General features: G+C 33.4%; 1 protein-coding gene across 3 annotated transcripts in view; it reads right to left on the bottom strand.

The window, feature by feature from the left end:
• IFT80 (intraflagellar transport 80) overlaps positions 1-13,906 on the bottom strand; it is a 32,140-nt gene that overhangs the window by 12,224 nt on the left and 6,010 nt on the right. For all 3 annotated transcript variants that reach the window (XM_085587398.1, XM_077785745.2, XM_085587399.1), the window contains exons 5-10: positions 12,563-12,631; positions 8,982-9,091; positions 8,565-8,654; positions 6,810-6,947; positions 2,634-2,813; positions 1,038-1,156 (exon numbers count right to left, since the gene is read on the bottom strand). In XM_085587398.1, coding sequence (XP_085443524.1) covers positions 1,038-1,156; positions 2,634-2,813; positions 6,810-6,947; positions 8,565-8,654; positions 8,982-9,091; positions 12,563-12,631 — 706 coding nt within the window. The remainder of the gene's footprint in view (positions 1-1,037; positions 1,157-2,633; positions 2,814-6,809; positions 6,948-8,564; positions 8,655-8,981; positions 9,092-12,562; positions 12,632-13,906) is intronic.

Genomic DNA, 13,906 nt, shown 5'->3' with positions numbered 1-13,906 from the left:
AGGAACGCTGAGGAGCACAAAATATGATGGAATAATATTATTGCCTTTGTTTCATCCACTCCACACCCCCAGGAGTCTGAAAAACCAGCAAAATTATATTTATGTGGATTATTTTATTTGTAAAATATTTAAAAAATATTTCTGACTCTTTTACAGCGATCTGCACTAGCGTTCACTGAGCAGATATTCCACTGAATATTTCAATTAAAAATAAAATTTAAAAAAATGAAAAATAAATATATTACTCTGATTCCAATCAAGTTTTTGCCACTCTTTTCCAAACATTGTGAGGAAGAGGAATTTGTTTTACTCATGAAGACATGTAACAGAAAAATCAGCAAAATTATATTTCTATGGATTATTTTACTTGTAAAATATTTTTAAAATATTTCTGACTGATTTAGAGTGATCTGCACTAGTGTTCACTGAGCAGATATTCCAGTGAATATTTCAATCAAAAATAAAATTAAAAAAAAAAATATTTAAAATAAATGAATTCTTGTGCTTCCAATGAAGTCTCTGCCACTTTTCCAACCAAAGTGAGGAGGAGGAATTTATTTTACTCACAAAAACACATAACACTGCAGGGAAAAAACAGCAAAATTATATTGACATGGATTATTTAATTTTTAAAATATTTCTCTTTTACTAGTGTTTACTGAGCAGATATTCCATTGAATATTTCAATTAAAAATAAAATTAAAAAAAATATTTAAAATAATTGAATTATTGTGCTTTCAATGAAGTCTCTGCCACTTTTCCAACCAAAGTGAGGAGGAGGAATTTATTTTACTCACAAAAACACATCACATTGCAGGGAAAAAATGGCAAAATTATATTGATATGGATTATTTAATTTTTAAAATATTTCTGTTTTACTAGTGTTCACTGAGCAGATAGTCCATTGACTATTTCAATTAAAAATAAAATTTAAAAAAAAAAAAATTTAAAATAATTGAATTCTTGTGCTTCCAATGAAGTCTCTGCCACTTTTCGAACCAAAGTGAGGAGGAGGAATTTATTTTTTATTTACTCACGAAAACACATAACACTGCAGGGAAGTGGCGACCACCAAATATCCAAAATTCAGGGAGGCTTTAATGACCCTGTCCCGGAATTCCAGCAGATCCACGGCCTCGTTGATGACGTTGTGCACCTGAGCACAGGGAAATCTCATGGAATTACACACAAGAGCTGAAATTCAAATTAGCCCATCAAATATTCCTGCTGAGAAAGTCATTTGAGATGGAGGAGTCTTTGAATATTGTTTTGTTAAATTTGTATAACTATTATGATAATTAATACTTATGTTTATTTTTAAACGTTTATAATGGTGTAATGTTTAGTTAATTAAATAGATTATTTAATGATGAATTTTTGAGTTTATATTTTAATATTTTATATATACCTTAAACATAAATATAAATATTTTATATTTATATATAAATACTATATATTTATATTTTAAGGTTGTATTTTTAACTAGATGAGGTCTGAAAATTCCCACTTTAAGACTGCTCAGCTGTTGATAAATTGAGTATTTGAAATGAGCACGTCAATGTTTATTTCATTGTTATTTAAATAAATTTCGGTGTTATTTAAATAAATTTTGGTGCTATTTAAATAAACACTTCATCCAAACAATCCAGCAATATCCAGCACTGGGTGAAGATGTTGCAGAGCTCTGGAATTTTGAGGATTCCACAGCTGGAAGCACAGGAAATTCAGGAGATGGGCTGGCTGAGCAGGTTGTGCTCTTCTTAATCTGCTTAAAATTTGCTCAAAAAAATCAGAATTTGCCACAGATTTTTCAGCTCAGAGATTTTAGATGGGGGGGGACCTCAAACAAAAGAGTATTTTGGTTTTTTGTGGGGTTTTGGGTTTTTTTTTTTGAAGATGTCACCATTCTGAGGGTGGTAACTTCCTTTTGATCTTCTCCATTATGCAAAACAGGGACTGACCTCAATTATTCCAAGAGCCTGGAAACCATTTCCAAGGATATGTTAATTACTATGCCCACCACAGCATCACTAATTAACTTTGCCATTGTAATACTCAGGGAAAAAAAAAAAAAAATCCATCTGCAAGTTTTTTGTAGGATTTGGTAGAGTTTTTCCTACATAATACATAGGATTAAAATCACCGTAAAAGAATGAAAATTTAAAATGAGTCAGGGTTAGCTACGTCTCCTCACTCTTTGAATTGACAAAGAGAATTCAAACCTCATAGAGATCATTCCCAAGTGCATCTGGAACGAGTCGGTGTCTGGGAATGAGGGGAAAATTGGGAATTTTGAGCCCATTTGTGCTGTGTGTTCCCAGACACTGACTCACAGCATCCCACCCACGGTCCAGCCCCAAACCCAGCCCTGTTCCAGCTCTTCCCAATTCCAAACCCAACATGAAAATGAAAAAAAAAAAACATTGAAGGGTCTCATCAGGAATTTAGGAACTCGATGCTGAAAAGCCCCAAATGTGTAACTTGGAAAATGTGGAAGGATGGAAATCTTGATTATCCCAGTGAAAAAAAAACCTTGTGAGTCAACGTCTGGCAACACAAATTCAACCCAAAATCCCCATTTTGCACTGAAACAAGCTTTGGGATCGGGCTGTGCAGCTCTGAGGGGATTTTACCTTCATGGTTCTTCTCTTAATTAAGGTAATTAGGAAGTTTTGCCACTCCCAGTGCTGTTCCAGCAGGTGGGCAAAGATGACCTGGCCGTTGGCGCAGGCTCCTGCCAGCTGCGTGCCATCGATGGACCAGGAGATGCCAAAAATGCTGCCAGTGCTGGGCTTCTCCAGGGCATGGGACCACTGGAAAAAAAGAGAAAAATCATCATTTCACTCACTCTGTACTTTTAGAAATCATTTCTTGCCAGGAACACGTTTGCAGGGTCGGGATTTTTCAAGCAATTCCCATTTTTAAATTCCAATATTTGAATTTCAAGGAAGGAAATGTCAATAAATGATGGTTTTGAGATTGGATGTTGCGGAGTCTGGGGAAAAAATAAAGGGAAAAGCAGCGGGTAAAGCAGAAATTCAAAAGTCACAATGCTTTAAGTACATCAGGTACCAGCTTTTTACTCATAGTTTATTATTCCAAGTGTGTTCTCATTCATAAATCCAGGTAATCACTACGTAAAATTAAGGTGCTTAAGAAATAATTAAGTTTTCTCCACTCTGCTACTGTCCCAGTGAAGGATTAATTAAAAATTAAAAATTCTGGGTGGAATTAAAGCTCTTTTTTTCCACACCAGGGGCAGTAAAAGGTGATGCTGGCACTGCCTGAAATTCCATTTTCAAGCCTTGATTTAAAGGCTTCACCTTCCCCATCAGCCCCTGTGTGAGCTGCACTTGGGGAGGAAATTCCCAGTTTGGAATTCCAAAGATGGAAATTCCCATTTTTCAGTTCCAAGGAAGGAAATATCAATTTATGAATTCCAAGGATGGAAATTCCCATTTTTGGATCCCAAGGAAGGAAATTCCCATTTTTGGATCCCAAGGAAGGAAATTCCCATTACTGAATCCCAAGGATGGAAAATTCCTATTTTTGGATCCCAAGGAAGGTTGTTCCCTGGATCCAGGATCCCCCCCAGGAGGAACCAAAGGCCACCAAACCAAAATTCAAAACCACCTCAAGGAACTCCAGGAATGGTTTTTTTTTTTTGGAGCTCCTTTTCCATGGAAAGCAGAGACACTGCAGCTCTGATGGGATCCATTCCCAAAACTCCTTTTTTTAATGATTTTTATTTTTCTTCAGGCCACTGAAAAATCACTCAAATATTTCCAGATCATAACCTACATTAAAAAAAAAAAAAATCCCAGAAAATTCCATTTCCAAGCTTTATTTTCCAGCTGTTTTGAAGGCTCTGGGTAAGTCAGAGCACTCCCTGCAGATGGCTGGGGCATTTATCACGGCCATAAAATGTTATCACAAAAATCATTTTAGCTCTTCATTTTTCATAGAAACAATTTAAAAACTGGAATAGTTGCTGTGGAATTCCTAAATACATGGAATTTTTTTGTTTGTTTTAGGAAAGGTCTGACTATGACTCCAGGGATGAATGCTGGTCCAACATAAATGCAATTTTTGCCTTCTACTTTTCCTGTGTCATAATTAATTTTTCACTGAATTCTCTCAAGAACAAAGCCAGGACTTCTAAATGTTTTAATTTATTAAAGAAATCTATAAAAGCCGGAACTTGAATTTCCATTTCCTGATTGCACAATGCAGTAAAGTTTGCAGGATGTTTTCCTCTATTTTCCAAAGATATCAGGCAATATTCCATATTTTTAATAGAATGTCTAGAAAAATTTGATAGAAGAGAAAAATAGAAGAGGATCAGCCAAATATGCAAACTGCCAGCGTAGTAACATGGCCAAAAATCACTCTGTAATACAAGGAAAAGTTTGAAGAGTGTACAAAATGATTTTAAAATTGATGGATGAATGGAAATAATTGCTTTTATTACACAGAATTTTCTCAGCAGAGTGTTGAAGACGGGAGCAAAACAAAGGGCAGGATTTAACAGTCAAATAAACATCGATTTATAGATAAACATCAGCAGAAAATAAATGTTCGACAAGAAGAGCACTAACAATTTGGAAAATAAACAAAAACTTTAAATTAAACTGATCAATCCCATCCAGGGTAAGCAAGTCATTAAGAGAAGATACATAATTAAATTCAGCATTATTTACTGGATGCCCCTATTTACTAATTAAAATTATTCATTTGACCAGTGTTTAATTTTTAATATTTTTTATCAGTGATCCTTCAACACTCCCAAGGCTCTGGGAACACAACTTGCATGTAGGACAGTTGTAATAATTTATTTTATATATATTTTATATATTCCTTATTTTTATATATTTTTTATATTTTATATATAAATACCTCATTTCTTTTCATGATTTTTAATCGAAGAAATCGATTTAACAATTAAAGTTTAAATTTGAATTTAACAATTTAAAATGTTAACATTAAGTTTGTACGTTTGGTCTTTACCAGGAAGCTGCTTGAACATCCCAGGGAGGGAGGAAAAAATGAGAAAAAAGAGGATCGAGTGCAGGAATTTCATGGAATGATGCCCCAAAATGAACATATATGCTGGAGGGGAGTTAATGATAAATATTTATTGTCCTGATGGCTCCCTGGGGAGCAATTTGCCAGGGCAGCTCAGTTCCATCAGGCAATATTTACATTCAGGGACATTATTTAGATTTAAAATCCTCCATTTGAAGAGAATAAAACCTGCTCAACACACAAAGCAGCTGCGAGTAGCTACTGTTCATTTTTATTTAAGAATTGAGTAATAAACTCTTAGTAAATAATAAATTCAAGTATAAAAAAATAACAAGAATAAAATAATAATAATAATAATCCTCTTAAGAAACTCAAGTAAAATAATCTTCATCATCATCATCATCCTCTTAATAAACTCAAGTAAAATAATCTTTTCATTTTCTACAAGAAATAATCCAGTCTGCATTAAAATTCCCAATGACCTGTTCAGTGTTAAATGCTGATTAAAACATTAAAACATTGCTTTTTAGCTTGCAGGAGGTCTGAGGCAGACTTAACAGTAAATTAAATTAGAGGTCTATAGATATCAAAAAAAATCCTTTTTAAATCAGCAAACCGACACTTTGCAAAAGAAATCTGTATGTGAGTACTTTTCCTTCAAGATAATGGTAATTAAATTTTACTTACAAATTTATGATTAAATTCTAGTTATATACTGTCAATGAAAATCAGTGAAATCAGAATCACTACAGAAGGTGAAACAGGAAAATTCAGAGTTTATCCTTATGCCACTTCTCAAATAAATCTTTAATTTTAACTTTATACCTTTTATAACCTTATTATAACCTTATAAATTATTATTATTATAACCTTATAGTTTCTCAAATAATCTTTAAAGGTTCCTCTTCATGTATATAAAATATTTGAAATACACACTGCAAATTCATGCTGAGGTGAACCATGACTGACTGAACACACCCAAAACACAGCAATTTTTCCCCAAAAAAGAACAATAAACACAACAGGAAACCAGGACAATAAAAATCCCAAATAATCAAATTTTGCTGCAAAAAAATCTGAGCAAAAATGTGCAGAACCACAGAGACAATGAGGACAATCTGTGCTCTCAAGGAGCAGAGGTGAAAGTGCATTAAATACATTTCAAATTAATTTAAATGGAGATCAAGTTGCAAAAAACCCTATAAAAATAAGGAGTAAACCTTCAAGGGGGGAAAAAAGTAAACAATAAAAGTGGTTATAATAGAATATAGAAATATAATATAATAATAAATGGTTCTTCCATTTGCTTTTCTATCAGGTTATTGTGATACACTCCTTTTTATGGTTAAAAATAGCAATTTATGATTAGTTATGATCACCAGAGATGCTTGTGAACTCTGTGGTTTACAGGTAAAGAATTTCATGTCCCAAATGGCAAAATATTATTAAAAATAAAATATTCTGGTCAGCAAAAGGTGCTGGCAATCACAAGCAGTTTCTGCTAATAAAACACCCACCTGTATACTGATGTCCTAAGGAATATTTGCTTTATTATCAATACATTTGGAGTTTTACTCTGGAATTTTCTATTTTTATTATATTTAATAATTTTTTTTCATATATATAAAAATAAATTTACAGAGTTTTACTCGGGAAAATATTTTTAAATATAAAAAAATAAAAATAAAATAGGAAAAAAAATGAAAATATTTAAACATTTATTTATTATATTTGATATATTAAAAAATAATCTCTATAAAATAAATGTGCAGAGTTTTACTCACCCCAGTTTTATCACAGAGACGTAAAGTGTTGAAAGATCCCACAGCAAAGAATTCTCCATCCAGAGCCCAGGCAATGGAAGTGATGGGATACTCGTGGGGCTGGGAATTGTACAGGGCACGGCCAAAACTGTCCCAAACCTGCAGAAAATTCAAATTTCCACCCCTGGCACCACGCTCTGGGGGAATTTTTGTTAGTCTGAAGAAAAATTTCCCCTCATGATTTAGTGGGATTTGAAAAATCACTATATTACAGTTCATTTTTGATTTGTATATATATTTTTTTTGTATTTTTGATACTGTGTAAGTGTAATTTCCCCTCAGGTTTTCAGTGTGATTTGAAAAATCACTGTATTATAGCTCATTTTTGGTTTATATAGACATATTTTTGGTATTTTTGATACTGCAGAAGTGTAATTTCCCCTCATGGTTTAGGGTAATTTGTAAAATCACTCTATCACAGTTCTACGGTTCATTTTTGGTTTATATAGACATATTTTTGGTATTTTTGATACTGCAGGAAGTGGAATTTCCCCTCATGTTTTCAGGGTTATTTGAAAAATCACTTGCATTTTATATAAATTAATAATAAATAAATAAATAAATAATATATATATTTTAATATATATCTCATTTTTGTTTTTTATATAGATATATTTTTATTTTTTTGTTACTCCAGAAGTGCAATTTTCCCTCATGATGAAGTGTAACTGGAAAATCACCTCTACTATTCCTCACTTTTATTTTATATATACACTTGTTATACTTTCATTATTCCAGAACTATAATTTTCCCTCATGACATAGAAATTGGAGAAATAATTGCCCAAGTTAATTAAGTGTAATTATATATATATGTGTGTGTATATATACATATATACACACACATACCTATATATACATTAATATAAGAATTAATTTAGTTAGTATTGGTTTATTTATTGTAACGGACTTGCTTTTTGCCATGGCAAATGTCACATAATTCTGAATAAAATATTCTGGATAAAATATTTTGCACCCCTGAATTTTATTTCCTGTAAATTACCCCAAGTCTCTAAAAGATCCCTCTGGAAATTTCCAAAAAATGAGATTTTTTTAAAAATGGAATTCAACAGAATACCACGAAGTCAATCAAAGTAATAATTTATTGGAGATTTAAATTTTTTTAATTGTATATTTTCTATCACATTCACTACACAATTAAATGACAGAACCAACCCATGACACATTTAAAAATCAGTTTTTATTTAAGGGAAGATTCTCAAAAGGTGCTTTGTATTTTGGATACAGATTACTGATTACATTTCCTGCATCCAAATTAATATTTGATATTAATAAAATATAAATGGACTGTATTTATATTAGTATCATTAATATATTTTAAAATTTACTGAGGGATTCCCTCAGTAGAAAACAGCAGTTTTATCTCCTCTAATTTGATATGGCAGCTTAAATTAATTCAAATAATCACTTCTATATTTGTACATATTTCTTTTTGTTTCACTCCAATTTTACCAGTTTTCCTCCTGCTGTATTAAAAAAGATTTGTAATTTTATCTTACTACACAGAGTGAGGTGTATTTATAAAAAATAAATAAATAAATTTATGTATAATAAATAAATTTATCCATAAAGAAATTTTTTTTTTTGAAAACGGAAAGATTTCTCATTTCATTTTGGGCTTCCAGGGTAAAATTCAAAAATTTCAGGATATTCAAGAAATTTTTGGGCAGGGAGTTCAAACTGAAGCAGAACTCACCTTGTACCTACAATCCTCCCCTGCAGAAAGAATCAGATCATTTACGGAATTCCAGTCACTTTTCAAAATTAACCCATCGTGGGCTTTCCACTGAAAGGCAAAAAAATCAATTCAACAATGCTGACAGCTTCTATTTTTAATATTCATCAATCCTTGCACTTGAAGATCTTGGAGGTTTTTTTCCAACCTTAACCATTTTATGATTTAGCAGAAAAATAAATTAAATAAAGCTTGAACGAGGCAGAATCAAAGCACAAACATCTGCATTAAAATCCTTCATCCAAAAATCCATTCCGATTTTTAATCCGAAAAAATTAAAATCCAACAACACCTTGTTAACAAGAGAAAAGAGAAAAGGCTTCTGTATCTTTATTTCTGTAAATAAATCTTATTAATCAATCAGATTATTAATGGTACCTGCAGAACTTTAGCATTTGGCTGGAGGGGTTTAATAATCAGCTGCTGGCCTGAGGTGTAGAGAACTTTGTCAGAGTCAGGTGCCCAGGACACTGAGTACACTGGAGATCCTGTGGGCATGGAAAAAAATACTATATTTTTAATAAAATAAAAATAAAAATTAAGAAATAATAATAATAACATTATTATTATTATTATTATTATTATTATTAGCAATATACAATAGTGCATAATAAATAAAATATATAATTACATGCAATATATAGAAATATGTATAAAATATTTAAGTGCATAAAATATAATACATAATTCTTGCATAAATTAGATTTATTATTAGATAAATATCTATGTAGATAACACTGTATTACAGAAATGCACATTAAACGTTTCTCAAGCTTTTTTATCTATTGTCATTTACCACATTCTCAATTTCTAAAACTACAAATGAAGTTTGTAGTTTTAAAAAATTGAGAATGTGGTAAATGGCAATAGATAAAGACAGATATTTAAGCATCCCAAATTCTGTATTTTTGATTCCTTCTATGGCCCAAATGAAGGGTTTTAAGTACAGAAAAGTCCAGAAAACCACCAGGAAATAGCTGCACTTTGTATTTATATTCAGATAAATACAGATTTAATTCACTGGTATATTCAGATTTTATCCACTGATACAATTTTAGTCCCAACTGTCACTCCAGAAATACAGAAAATCAAAATAATACTCACCAAGTGACATCAGAAAATAAATCTTTTTACCCCAAATCATGAGGCTGGACACAAAAATGGGTGGAAAAATTCTTGTGTTGCACCTAAATTTGCTTTTTTTAGATTTTTAGGTACCATAATTAACACAGATTTTTGTTTTGCTTCACAAACATCCCATTCACAAGTAACTTCCAAAATAAATGACAATAAATTCAACTGGCCACAGGCTGGACAGATTTTTCCCAATTAACTGAAACTTCCTTAGACTGAAACTCTCCAGAATTTTGTATCTGGAATAAAGCTGACTGCTCCATTTTAAAATCATGTTCCAGTTTTCAAATTAGATTTTTTGAAAAGAGAATAAAGCAAAACTTACATGGAAAAAGATCCAAGGAAAAAAAAAGAATTTAAAAAAGTCAGACCTGCCAACTATGCAAATATTTTCCATATTATTTGACAAGATTTGTCTCCTCTGAAGAAAAATCAAAGGATTTTGCTACTTGATTCCTTGGAATAAAAGTAAGAAAGTTTAGTAAAAAGCTTTTCCAAGTATTAAACTGAGCAACTGAATTAAAATTGTTCAGATAAACTATTTTTAATGGAACTTTATGGTAGTAAAAATCCCCAAAAGGGTTAAAAAATGATCTTACAGGGTAAAATTCTCAGTGACAATTTTGGCATATTAAATTCTATCTCCAAAAATGACTCAGGAGTATTCTTAAAAATATGGGAAATTAAAATATGGGAATATTTTGATGAGATTTAGCTGACTAAGTGATTGAACTGCCCTAAAATCATCCAGTATCTGCCCACTTCTCCCTGTGCAAAAAGCTGATTTTATTATGGTTAAACTCCGTTTGAGCTCCCAAATATTCACCCTCTCAATGGAGACCCGGTGTTGTTGCTCCTGAAGATTTCTGTATTTCACAGATTTTCTTTCAGGGAATTTTATTCCTTAAAAATACAGAATTATGGCTGATTTTTTGAACTTGTCAACCATCAGAGCAGACAAGCCCCAGAAACACAACATATATTAAAGAAATGTGGCTCTGGCTGTTTTCCTCCTGGCAATTCCTGGTGAAGATGCCATAAATTCTGTCCCCAGCTGGAGCAGAAATTCTAAATAAACTCTTTTTTTTTTTTTTTTTTTTTTGTCCTTTCCTAATGCTGATCTAACAATCAGAAGAGTTTTCTATTTAAACCAAATGTTTGCCTTTTTTATGATGGCTGAGGATTTAACCACAATTTCCAGGGCTTAACAGCAGGAGCTGAGTTAACTCATTTCCTCCTGCACTTAACAAGGACTGGCTTGGGAAAATGCTGCCAACACCCTGGGAAGCCCAGAGGAAAACTGGGCTGCAGGGAAAATAGGAATATTCTGGCAGAAAAGGAGGCAAAAAGGCAGAAAATTGGGATTTGAGGAAGGAAGGTCTGGCTTATCCCACAGCAGACTTGATAATTGCAAGAATTCGTGGGAGATTTTGGATTGTCACAGGAGGAGAAACATTAATTGAAATAATTTTCGATCTGGTGAGGGTGTTTCCAAAATCATGTAGATATCAGGGATAAATTCCTCCCTGGGGAGGCTTGGGATGGAATTCCCAGAGCAGCTGTGGATCCCTGGAGGTGTCCAAGGCAGGTTTGGGATGGTGGGAGGTGTCCCTCCTTTAAGGTCCTTCCAACCCAAACCATCCCAGCATTTCATGAAAATCCTGTGGGTTCCCAACACATCATCCAAGAAATCCATGGAAAAAAAGTTTCCTCATCAAAATGGATCAGTGGAAGCCCAGACAGAACATTTCAGTGTAAGGAGAAGGAGGAACAAAAGGAAGAATTTTAAGGGAATCTTCAGGAGAAATAAAGGCCAAAGACAGAACGGGCATGTGGATCATCACCCCAAAATACCAGCCTGAAAATTTATTTCTAACACAAGGAATGCAATGAGGCAAAGGAATGTTGGCAGTGGGGGTTTTTTCAGTTCTTATTCTAATAAAGGAAGGGAAAAATTGGTTGAACACGATGCACCACTCCTGCAGAATCCTGTCCTGACCCCAGGAATGGCCATGCTGACCACAGGGACTGTGGGATTCTGACTCTGAATTTAAAGGATTTCAGGGCCTCACAAGATTTTAAGTTGAAAACACAAACACAAGGTGACAGTTACTCCATGGGGACTCAGCTGTGCTTTTGTACTGCACCAGAAACTTGCAGAAATAAATGTAAATTCATATTTCAAACTACAACACAGAATTTACTTGATAGGCTTTTTCAAACCTCAGATAAACAAAATAATGCATAAAAAATTTGACAGCACAAACTGAGAAATGTTAAAGACTATATGCTTCAGTTTGAATATTTTTTTTTCAATTCTTGTTCAGTTGGTTTATCTTTTTACCTGACAAACACTGCATGAGCAAGTGAACTTCCTTAAAAGAACTGAAATACATTTTATATTCACTGCTGTGGTTAAAATGCCTTCCCCAGGTTGAAAGAATTCAGATCATTTGTTTCAGACAGAGATAAGGGCCTGACATTTAACCCAAGCCCAGGTGCATGTGGTTTCTTCAAAAATGTCACAGGGTCACACGGCCTCCATCTATGAAGGCAGAAAAACAAAATTTAGCTGAGGATCTTCACTGAAATGGCACCAAATCCTCAGCGTGGGACTGAAAGTGCTGCCTAAAAATATTGCAACACTTTTGAATTGGAAAAAATGCAATACTTAAAAAAAATCTTATTAAAATGCAACTCTGATTTACATTTGATTTTAATTAAGGCCTTAACACCCTTGAACAATCACTGCCATATTTAGGGTCTGTTATTTAAATATATTTCAGAATAACAAGTTCTGATGGAGCTTGGAGCACAGAACTCACCTTGCTGAGCCAGAGTGGATCTCAGCATTCCAGTTTTAGACCAGATTTTCACTTGGCCATCTTCCCCAACTGCAAATGAGCACAGAAATCAGCAAATGCCATGCAATAATCAGTCCAAAAATGTATTTGTATTTTACTCAGGAAACACTTCAATTAAAACAAATACAGCTTTTCTTACAGGTGAATTCCTTTTGTTTAGTCTTCCAAACATGCAATAGGAAGTATATGAAGGAAAAGTATTTAAGATTGTCCTTTTGTTATTATCGAGAAATTCTCCTTTCCTGAAAATCCCTGAATTCTTTTCTGAAGCTGCTCCCAGGAAGGGAAAATCCATCATTATTGAAGCATCCCAAATTCTGTATTTTTGATTCCTTCAATGGCCCAGAAGCTGCTTAAAGGAGTCTGAGAAGGCCCAGGGGAGCAGGAGCAGATTTGGTGGATGAAACTGGAGATTTCACAGCTGACAAATGGTGGAAGTGAAGAAAACTCTGTTTAGATGGCTCAGTTTTCTACCATAACTGTGTGTTACCCAATAATCCAGTTTATTTATTGAAGAATTCACTGCTCAACACTACACAGTTAGGGCTGCTGTAATAGCACACAATTCCTGGTGTGGTGTCAATTTTAAAATGCTCTGGTCCTCCCATTTAGGCCTCCCAGCTCTAATTAATGAGGAAAAAGATGCACCTATAAATGAATGGATTCTTCCATTCAAATATAATTTATTTACCACATTTCAGGTTTTTATATCTGGCCAATGTTGTTTCAAAAGTTTAAAAATAAATCTCAACAAAATTAACAAAATTAAAAATCTTATTTGTGCACATTTGATGCTATTGAAATATAACCATAAAAAAATTTGAAGTAGTGCAGTAGCAATGATTTATTTACTCTTCCTCCAAGTACAAACTGGAAGTGGTGATGAATTCCCACACTCCCCAAAAAGTGTCAGTGTCATGCAGTCTCATTAAAAAAAAAAAAAAAAAAAGGGTTTCAAAAGACAATTTTGACTTTGTCTTTGGAGAAGTTCCTGAGGCAAAGCTGTCTTTAAAAAGAACAATATTTGTGTCCCTCTGGGATTCCAGAGGAACAGGCCAGACAAGAGTTCCTTGAAGCAGCATTGCAGAGGCTGGAAATGAGCAGATCCAAAATTATCTTCAGTTCTTGTGGCCTGAGCTGGAACGTGGCCAGAGGAATCAGCTGTGCTCCATCAGCAGGAGCTGACACACCAGGAAACCCAGCAAGGAGCCCAGCACAGGCATTTCAGCAGCTCCCCCAAAACCAGACAGAATTTGGGAGGAAAAACGCCAAAAGGAACTCATTAACCAAAGATTGAGGACAAAA

This window comes from Lonchura striata, chromosome 9, assembly GCF_050655825.1.
Source record: "Lonchura striata isolate lonStrDom1 chromosome 9, ASM5065582v1, whole genome shotgun sequence".
In the NCBI taxonomy this organism is placed as follows: domain Eukaryota; kingdom Metazoa; phylum Chordata; class Aves; order Passeriformes; family Estrildidae; genus Lonchura; species Lonchura striata.
The sequence above is the reverse complement of the archived record's forward strand: the minus strand, read 5'-3'. Positions and strand labels throughout refer to the sequence as shown.